This window comes from Dipteris shenzhenensis, chromosome 22, assembly GCF_047967505.1.
Source record: "Dipteris shenzhenensis isolate YYH24624 ecotype China chromosome 22, Dip_SZ_1.0, whole genome shotgun sequence".
Taxonomy (NCBI): domain Eukaryota; kingdom Viridiplantae; phylum Streptophyta; class Polypodiopsida; order Gleicheniales; family Dipteridaceae; genus Dipteris; species Dipteris shenzhenensis.
The window spans coordinates 6,136,082-6,145,865 of record NC_141617.1 but is presented as its reverse complement, the minus strand read 5'-3'; the positions used below and the strand labels follow the sequence as shown (position 1 = coordinate 6,145,865).

Below are 9,784 nucleotides of genomic sequence, written 5' to 3'. Positions count from 1 at the left end.
GCTTTACACCAAATTACACAACCTTACCATAACAATGCAATTGTGACTTTCGAATGCTTTCAGATGGACTGCCTGGCAGACACAATGTTACTATAAGTCTGCTCATTCAAAGGTACTAGGCATTCAAGATGATTGAACAAAAAGTAAGGTATTAAGGCTTTCATTTACGAGCCATGTAGGATGCGCATTCAAGATGATTGAACAAAAAGTAAGGTATTAAGGCTTTCATTTACGAGCCATGTAGGATGCGCACACAGCCTAACAAATATAACAAGACCCTTGTCTTTTATATTTTATTGAAGGTGCACCAATTTGTAGCTTCGTCTTAAGTGTCATCTCCCTTCATGAAGCACATGACAAAATAAGCTTATTAACTTATTTGTCATGAGGAATATAAGTGAGATCTAGTTACATCCGTGTAAAGAGTGTAAGCTGACCGATAAGCCAGTAAAATGTGCATTACTGAACAAATGTTTTATCCATCAAACCTAGAGTGTGGATCTGAAGGCATCCACACCTACTGGATAACCTACTCCAAATTTTCAAATATTGCCAGCCGGCAAGTATAGTATGACTTGCAAATCAATCTCAGATATCATCAATGACTTTTTGCCTCATCCTGTAGAGCTTAACCGTCAGCACACAGAAATCCTGTCAACTTTAGCCATCATCAGACCATATTAAGGAGACAAAAAATTCCCATAATAAAGATAAATGACACAGTGATAGAGGTAGAATATCCAGCCTCTTGCACATTATGTCAAGGCACTACATTACAGAGATTTTTCGGTCAGAAGGCATAGCACCAAATAATTTCCTTGCATCAAAAACACGGGTGAGCAAAACCAAAATGTTAGCCACCTTCCTTCACACTTCCTCAACCAGCTTCCTGTACACACAAGGACAACGAAGGCTTGATAATATCTAACTTACAGGGACGTCAATTGATGGAACAGAAAGTAGCAGAGCCCCAAAGCCAGAGGAAATTGGGGTGGAAGAAAGTTGGGAAAGTTCGTTCATTACACTCTGAAATCTTCGACAGCAGTAGTGTCTCCACCTGAGGTTAATTGAGGCTAAAGTTTCATGAATTGTTACCATCATGCGTTTGTTTTCAGCTTTTTTTTGGGCTTCAAAATGAAATCATCATCATCATCTGAGTCTAGCTTCCTCTTGACCTTTATTGGGGATTTACTATCACCATTCGAAGTGGAAGTCCTCTTTTCAGATTTCACAATGACATTCTTGGATGACCTCTTTTCCGATTTCACAAGAACATCCTTGGATACTTTTACAGGCGAGCCCATCTTTTGACTCATTTGGTTTTTCTTTTTCCGTTCAAATGCTTTTTTTGCTGCGTCATATGCTAGAAGTCCATGTTCCATCATCCTGACACCAAGACAAACAAGTTAATATCTAACCTGGAGAACCCCATATTAAAAACCAAAACCATAAGAAAATTGGAACCGTGCTAATCACATACAAAATACCACCAGGCAAAGTCAAAACATGTACAACATTTGAACGTTCTCAACCTAGAGCTGAATGAAGATATGAATTTATAAAACAGGAAACACAATTTATGCCCTTTCAAGAGCAAAATATATACCTATCAAGGTATTCAAGTTGTCTTATGAATTGAGTTCCAGAATCTTCAGACGATTCACAAAATGGTGAAAGGAACCTTAAATAGTTACGACACTGCATGGATTAAGAACCTCCCATGATAAAAATAGGAACCCTCAAAAACTTTCTGCTGCTGCAATTTCCAGCAGCAAGCCCTAACACATAAAGCAGCAAGGAAAACCATATGACCTGTTTTAACAACTAAGGATACAAATTGAAGTTGATAAGAACAGGAATTAGATAGACAGCCCCTTGGAAGAAAACTTGAGCTTGCTGCAATAGAACTTCAGTTTCAACATAACTAATATAATAATTGCTATCAATAGACACAATCGCTGCACAGCTTGGAAGGATATGAGTATTTATCAACTTCATAATGCTGGATGCAATTATGTCACTCAGGTAGCTATCACTGAACATTCCCCCCACCCCTGCGTTCTCCTCCTCCAGCTGTCAGGCTAGCCTTGCTGGTGACTCTAAAGACGTGGAGCACCTTGATTACAAACTTAAATTTGAATCAAGCCCCAATCCTGAATGTTAAAACTACTGTAAAAAGGCTAGCACTGTCACTGCCAGCCATAAGCTCATATGCCCAACACTCCCACATGAACCTCAAACCTGAGGTCTAGAAACCTCAAGCCAAACCCTCCACGAGAACATATGTCATCCCATATTAACATGTCACGCCAAGTGCTTTGGGTACTTCATAAGAGATCTTACTTTTGACACCTTCTAGGCCCCTAATCAATCATGAGAGTTACTATTCCCATACCAACCAATCAAGCCCAAGCTTTGCTTGAATGCTATAGCTTGCTATAGCAACCTCACATAGTGGAAGGAACTCTCAACTCTCTCCCATCCTCACTCAGATGTGAACTGCAAACAGAGCAGCAGAGAATGAAGGCAAAAATACTCCAAAGAACTTGCTGAAGAGGGGGCTGCAAACATCTAGCAAGTACAGGGCTATGTAAATTTGTGGACTGCTCACTATAACTAAGCATAATCTGGCTATCCATGCCCATCCTGACTACTGAGCAAGGAAGCATGGAATGATGACTGTAAAGAGAAGGAGATAACTGTGAACATCAAGATTTATGCTACCTACTATCTTCATTCTTAACAAGGCCTGTCCTAACTACTAAGTGTGGAAGCGTGGAATGCTGACTGTAAAGAGAGAGAGAGAGAACTTTGGACATCGTGATTTATGCTACCTACTATCCTCATTCTTTCTGTTGGCGCCTGGAAATCACCATTACTACCAGACAGTACAACTGCTTGTCTTCCTCATTGAAGAGGGCATGTCTGAGTCTGCTATGCTGAGGCTATGAGGCTGTCCAGGGCTGAGGCTATGGCTGAGGCTATCTGTAGAGGCTAAGTCTGATCTGCCCCCATGGGAGGAAGGATCATGTAGAGGCTACGGAGCCCAACCGCTGCTGCTGGAGCTGTGTGAGCTCCTAGGGCTGCTCAATCGAGAGACCATGCAGACTGCTGCAGGGCTATCTGCAGCTGGCTGCATGGACTGTGTCTACTGCTGGAGGTGCTTGTGCTGATGGCACTGCTCCACGTGAAGCTGGAGCCACCACTGGAGGTGCTGTTGAGGCTTCTACTGCTCTGGGGGATACTGAAATGAGGGGGATGCATGTTGATATAGGTTTGAGAATGGCCGACCCAGTCTGCCTACAGGATGCCAGACTGACCCGACTGGGCCTCCAGACTATCGACCCTGGGCGTGTCACCCTACCACTGCTGCACGCTATTGACCAGTCCCAATCGGCCATGTAACAATTGCGTACCTGCTGTACCTGCTGCCTCTCCTGTGCATCCACGTGGCAGCACTGTACATGCTATAACGTACTACTGAACTGTACTTGCCGGAGCTGTCCTATGCTGCTGATGTCAGCCTGTGCGGACGTCATAGGCCGTAACAGGCTGTGTTAACTGCCCTGCTTCCGTGGCTGCAGGGATGTAGAACTGCCATGTAGGCAAGGCTGCAGATGCCCATGACATCATCTTCTACTGGAACTGGAAAAAGGGCAAACGCTGAAGACCCCTGTCCAAGAACTACCTGAACCTATGGCTGGTGTCGAATCATCAACAGACAGGCTAATAACTGTTTAAAAAACGTGGTGGAGGTTGCTTGCTAAGGCCAACACTCCCCAAAGCGGAAGCTCACCAAAGAGTGGTGCCCAGCAATCACGCAAAGGTTAATTCAAATCCAACTTCTTTCCATAGTGTGTACTACTGTAGATGTGCAGACGGTAAATAAACAATGCTCGAGAGAGTCGATATATATTTGTCCAAGGTGGACCAAATTATATACAAAAGATGAGCACAATGTACCACCCTCTATCAGCAGGGTGCTGACTAGATGTGGACCCCTGTGGCTCCCAAAATGTTCTCCTACCTCCCCATGGCAACTTCAAAACACTAGTGCTGCGTTCGTCTCCTAGCGCTTGTGTGGGCCTCGTAATGGTACCCCACAACCATGCCTTCCTGCTGCTCCCTTGAACAGCCTATCATAAGGCACTGCTTGCTCCCATGATCCTTTACCTATCACTATCTAGCAAAAAGTCATAAAGCCAAGGTTTTCCTAAAATCACATCCACTTCAAGTAGGAGCTACTAAGAAGTCCCTTACGTCTTGGTACTTCTGAATCCTGAGGGGAACTCCTTTCACCATAGGAAAACCCATCCCCTCATTACCTCTAAAGTCTCCTAAAAGAGTAAAGTTTGCTATGGGCTGAGGTTTGCCGCCAGCTGCTGCAACAATGTACCCTGTGTGACCTGCAGGAGGTGGAGACAGAGGAGCACATGCTCATGAGATGCCCTCAATACTATGAGTTGCATGGGAGATAACACTGCCTCTTTGCACATTGGTTCCAGGATGTGGAGCATCATTGAATACCCAGGCTCTCGTCGTGCTAGAGGTTACACGATTCAGCACACTTATGCGACCAGCACACATCAGAATCGTAGGCAGCAGTGGATCACTGACATCTTGACAGGAGATGAGACTACACTCAGTCACCACCGTCAAGCACGGGCCCCAGAGGTGGCTCCCAGCCATGCCAGACCTGCATGAGGACAGCGAGCAGACGCCCCATTCAGGATACCCTCCTGGCAGCATCACAGAGCCAGGCCACCTCACAATGATTGCGTGTCAGGCCCAAAGAGCAGGCGAGAGGACAACAAATACAGATCTCAGACATAGAAGGGGGAAAGCCAATTGTACAGTGAATGAAGTGTTGAGTGCCCTATTCTATCTGGACAGAAACCTCCCGTTCTCAGTTCCATCGATGGTCCTGCTGCTCCTATATGAAGGATCTGATAAGTCGGGGTAGGGTCCTTACAATGTGCACGTCACGACCTCGTCAAATGTCTGTCTTCTCACCTCCAGGATAAGCCAGGCTTTGCAACTCTAGTTTGTGTATCTGATGGGGGAGACGTGTTTGAAACCCTCTCTCACTACAAAACTACCCTCTAATGTATCGGTAGGCTACACTTCAGTCGACTGTCCTAGTCTCCTATAAATCAAACGCCATGACAATCTCAAATCTCATGGAGCTTCTCAGTGTCCTGTATCAGGCCTAACTCGTCTGTGATGAGAATCTGAACTAACCTATATATACCTAGATGAATCCAGGAACATTCCCAAACTCATCCTCTAAAAACACAACAGAGTGCAGTTTCAATCTCATGATAGTCACTCATAAGGTTGAAAACCATAAACTCCATCACGCATACCAGGGACTAGCTACTATGACATCCCCACTGACGTCATCAGCGCCGAACAGTGGGTGTAGACCATTGTATAAAAATATGCTCTCACACATACAAAGCCACACACCCACACATACTTGAGCATCCATTTATACAAAGTCTTCGTACTGAGTTTCTATCGGCACTCCGGAGGCGAAGGGCAGACTCAGCCATGACGATTTCATTTTCGTCTCTCCCAAACGAGCATTTAAATCTAGCTGATAGGGCAACACACCATTTAAGATCGAAAGAATTATCGCAATACCAGCAGGCCGCAACATGGACGAAAACTTCACAAGGTGAAATTTGCATGTCCGCTAATACGGCAGAAGCATATACCTAGATGAATCCAGGAACATTCCCAAACTCATCCTCTAAAAACGCATATGTACTAACCTATAGCAATCTGTATATATGACACATATGTACATAGGCCTTTGCACGAAGCCATGTCCATGAACTAGAAGAAAGTGATCCCTGTTAATTTGGTGAAACTGTGTGGGTTTCAATCCAGGTCCAACGCTAATTATTGTATTCAATTTCTGCCTCACCAGAAGCACGATCAAAAGATCTAGGTACCGATGTCCATTGTTGATGGCCCAAACTCTACATGACAGACTATGACCTTACTGCATATCAGACAAGATGTCCAAAAGCTCTGGTGCCCAACATACAGATGGCTGATTGCCTGCTCATTGCGATAGCTTCATCTGGGGTCCTGGAAGTGTGGCCAGAAGCACATCCATAGCATAATCAGGGATGCATACCCCTTGCTCAGCAAGGGGGAGTTGCGCAATAATCAATATAGGTCATGAGAAGAAACCAAGCACACATAAGATGAGTTGAAACAAATGTCATGAGACCAGTAGGTGTCATGATAAGGATTGAGGTGCTGCTTAAGGCCAGCTGCAGTGGAGGAGAGGAAAACACATCTTCAGCAGACACTGGCACCACATATTCGGCCAACCCATCTACTCCTTGAGTACCCTCCAAGTCAGTTATCAATGTCAAGGCCAAACAAGGCTGGGAATAATCTAATCTGAGGTATACCAAAATGGGAGGCTAGGCTGACACCTCCATGCTAAGTTGAGGTCCTGTTTTTCACTCACAAGGTTGAAAACCATAAACTCCATCATGCATAGCAGGGACTAGCTACTATGACATCCCCACTGACGTCATCAGCGCCCAACAGTGGGTGTAGACCATAGTATAAAAATATGCTCTCACACATACAAATCCACACACCCACACATACTTGAGCATCCATTTATACAAAGTCTTCGTACTGAGTTTCTGTCGGCACTCCGGAGGTGAAGGGCAGACTCAGCCATGATGAAGGCTAGCACTAAAGGAGAAGGCTAATCAAAAGGTAGTCCAAAATCTCTTCATTCAAGCTACAACTGCTTGTGAAGTCTAAACATTTTCATTTTAGTCTCTCTCCAACGACCATCTAAATCTAAATCTAGCTGATAGGGCAACGCACCATGTAAGATAGAAAGAATTATCACAATCCATGCTCAAGGTACACTTCTCGGCTTGCTGACTTGGTGACATGGGAAGCAATGGGGTACCCTCTTTAAATAGACATGGGGGAGGGCTGCTATAGCCGACCTCAACCTAACCAGGCTGGCCAAACGAGCCCACCATGAGCTGCCCAATGAGCTCACTAACTAGTCCGGAGGCCACCCAAATGGGTCCCACCTGCCTATTTTTATGCCCTAAAGGCACCTATCCTCAGAAATGGGCACGATGCACGCAAAGTGCCCAAATACTTTTCAGTCAACTCTTTAGTAAAGGTGTGGAAAAACAATAACTCATTCATTCCTCTCCATCTCGTCAGTCAATATTGCTTTGCTTACATTGCTTACTAGTTTTGGTCTTGCAGTAACAAAGCCCTTTCACTTGCAACCTGACTGTTTTTGCTTCCAGGCCAAATATTGCCTTGTCTCCACATAGCCCTTGCTGTGGGTGCAACTCCCTGGGCAAAACTTTGCTGCTGTCCCTCTGAAACGAGGGCTCAGTATGCATGTCATTGGCACATGGAGGCCGGTATAAAAAACTTGCCTTAACACTCAGGTGACAGCTTACAAATGACTAAAATCCATCACAAAGTCTAAACGATGGAAACAGCAACTAACGGGGAAACAAGTGTGGAGACGGACTTAACGTAGCTACACGTGATTAAATAGCTAAAAATAAATACAAAACTCAATCCAGCAGATCGTGTACAGAAGCTGCTTTCAAACCTAAACGACTGGAATAGAGCGAACATAGCTTAAAAGACAAGCAGAAGCTTACACATCCAGAGCCGCCCCCCCTCCCCCGGGTCCCTCCCCCCCAAAGAAACACAGAAGAAGACAAAAGAACTTTCTACCATAGCAATCAGACTGCACTATACCAGAACCAGAATTGTTCACTCATGCAAATATATCATTTTCCCTGCAACGACTACAATCACTAAGCTTGGAGAAAAGCTACGAAAGTAGAGAAGATGCTTCCAATTACCAGACTTCCGCCATTTCACTTTTTTGATTTTGTTGATACAAACTCTCGTAAAATATTCTCAGTGGATCCCGCTGATAAACACACCAAGAAATATAAGAATCAGTCCGCCAATCTCCCTTCAAGAAAGCCTAACACTAACTTAGTGGAAAGTGAAATGAACAAAAAATCTTCCGAAAATGTGAAATGTCTTCAAGTAAAATGGTGCAGCTCATGCGCCCAAGCGAAGGCTAAGACTCTATTCCAAACAGAAAGAAGGCACCGAAGAGAACCTCATCTGGAGGCTCATGCTTCTGCCCGGGTAAATCATAAACTTTCTTCCCTTTTTTGTCGGCTTCTTCTTTCGACCCCTTTTTCTTCTCATTTGATGATGATGTCTTGCCAGTAGAAATTATACGCTACACACGAAACAGAAAGGCCAACTTGAAGGTCAGGGGCGAACGGAAAATCATGATCAGACACTCAATTCTTGTTCAAAACGTTCTTCCGTCCACCTCACACTAGTCAATTCCTTCCTCGATGGGTATGGAAGACACAGCCACATAGCAAAACTCACTAGAAAGCCCTAAAAATGTCCTTACCTCCTCCTTCTTCACGATTTTCACTTTGCCTGTGCTGACTGCGAGCGGTTCCTTTTTCACAATTTTTACGGTTTCCGACTTCGACTTTTCCGTCTTAGTTTCGGAGTACTTCTTGAGCGGGGTTTCCGGTTCCTTCTTCCCATGGGGTTCGGATTCCTTCTTCACCTGCTCGTTTTCTCTCTTGACCTTTTTTACGATTTTCCCCGTCTCGACTTCCCGTTTTGCCTTGTCAATCTTGGCATGGCCTTCAGAGACCTTCTTGACAGGCGATTCCTGCTCTTTCTTTAACTGCAGATCCTTCTTGAGCGGGGCTTCGGGGTGGTTCTTAGACGGAAAGGATTCCTTCTTGACAAGATCCTTTGGAGATTTGGTGGACTTGATCTTGAGAGGCTCGTAATCGCCATCGTGCTCCCGTTTAAGCTTCAACTTTGGCTTTGTGTCGGACATCTTGCGCTTCAACCTATCCTGATTTCAACATTCCTTGTGAATTGAAGGAGGATTTTCAAGCTCGTTTCCGGGCAACCTTAAGGGTGCATTCACATCACCTCCTAAGATGGCCATAGGTCCATGGTTTGGCGATCATCGGGCTCCTAATTTATCGGCGGCCTGCCCATGGTGAATTGGAGCATGGCCACCGAGCTGGCCGTCGTCGGACTATCACCAGGATTTCACCAACATTTAGCGATTGGAGGACATGGAATGGGCCAATCATGCAGCAGTTCGAGAAGTTGACCCATGCCGTGAGCGGCCTTCATGGGCTGCACTTGTGTCAGTGTCCCGGCGCGCCCCTCCTATACTGGGCCAACTAGGATGGCCGCCCTTCACAGCACCTTTTGAAAGGTCAAGAGAGGGTAATTCATAAGGGATATGTGACGAACGAGTCTATCATGGTGTGGTTTCCACACGAACCAGCCTAAGCTCCTGATGCAGCCTGGTTTATTGGTTGTCAAAGCCAGCCAAGGCTTCCGATTGGTGCAATCGAGGGTGACTAGCCCTTAGGTAGGAAAAGGAGGAGGGGTGGGCCGGCCCGCCCAACTCACTAACCATTGGGTCCATTCCACCTTTAACAAGCACCTCTATTGTAAGTCAAGCATACAAGTGGTGTGAAGCAAGCCTAAATTGGTTTCTTCGTGTCGAGTTCAAATACTAGATCTCCTAGTTTTGATGTGGATGCATTGGCCTTGATAATTACCCTATCACATGATGACGAGGTTCTCATGGATGATGTCTCGCCTTCTAGACCTAAACCCTGGGCTCTATCCATAATCGAGCACAAATTGGCCATCCTTCGTCAAGACTAATAAATTATTAAGGATATTG

At 45.1% G+C, this 9,784-nt stretch overlaps 1 protein-coding gene across 1 annotated transcript; it reads right to left on the bottom strand.

Annotated features, from left to right (window-relative positions):
* Nucleotides 1-264: 264 nt before the first annotated feature.
* On the bottom strand, nt 265-8,999 carry LOC147887657 (uncharacterized). The gene is made up of 4 exons (XM_087393888.1): nt 8,465-8,999; nt 8,156-8,281; nt 7,887-7,957; nt 265-1,386 (listed from the first exon to the last, which is right to left on the bottom strand). Exons 1-4 carry the CDS (start codon nt 8,909-8,911, stop codon nt 1,098-1,100), a joined length of 933 nt encoding a protein of 310 aa, XP_087250014.1. The 5' UTR covers nt 8,912-8,999; the 3' UTR covers nt 265-1,097.
* Nucleotides 9,000-9,784: the final 785 nt, after the last annotated feature.

What these genes read in the sequence shown, in the direction of transcription:
- LOC147887657 (XM_087393888.1), bottom strand. Translation starts at nt 8,911, where the DNA reads ATGTCCGACACAAAGCCAAAGTTGAAGCTTAAACGGGAGCACGATGGC. An exon ending in AAATCGTGAAGAAGGAGGAG is followed by an intron (nt 8,282 to 8,464) that starts GTAAGGACATTT and finishes TTTCGTGTGTAG; the next exon opens with CGTATAATTTCTACTGGCAA. An exon ending in AGTGAAATGGCGGAAGTCTG is followed by an intron (nt 1,387 to 7,886) that starts GTAATTGGAAGC and finishes TCTTGGTGTCAG; the next exon opens with GATGATGGAACATGGACTTC.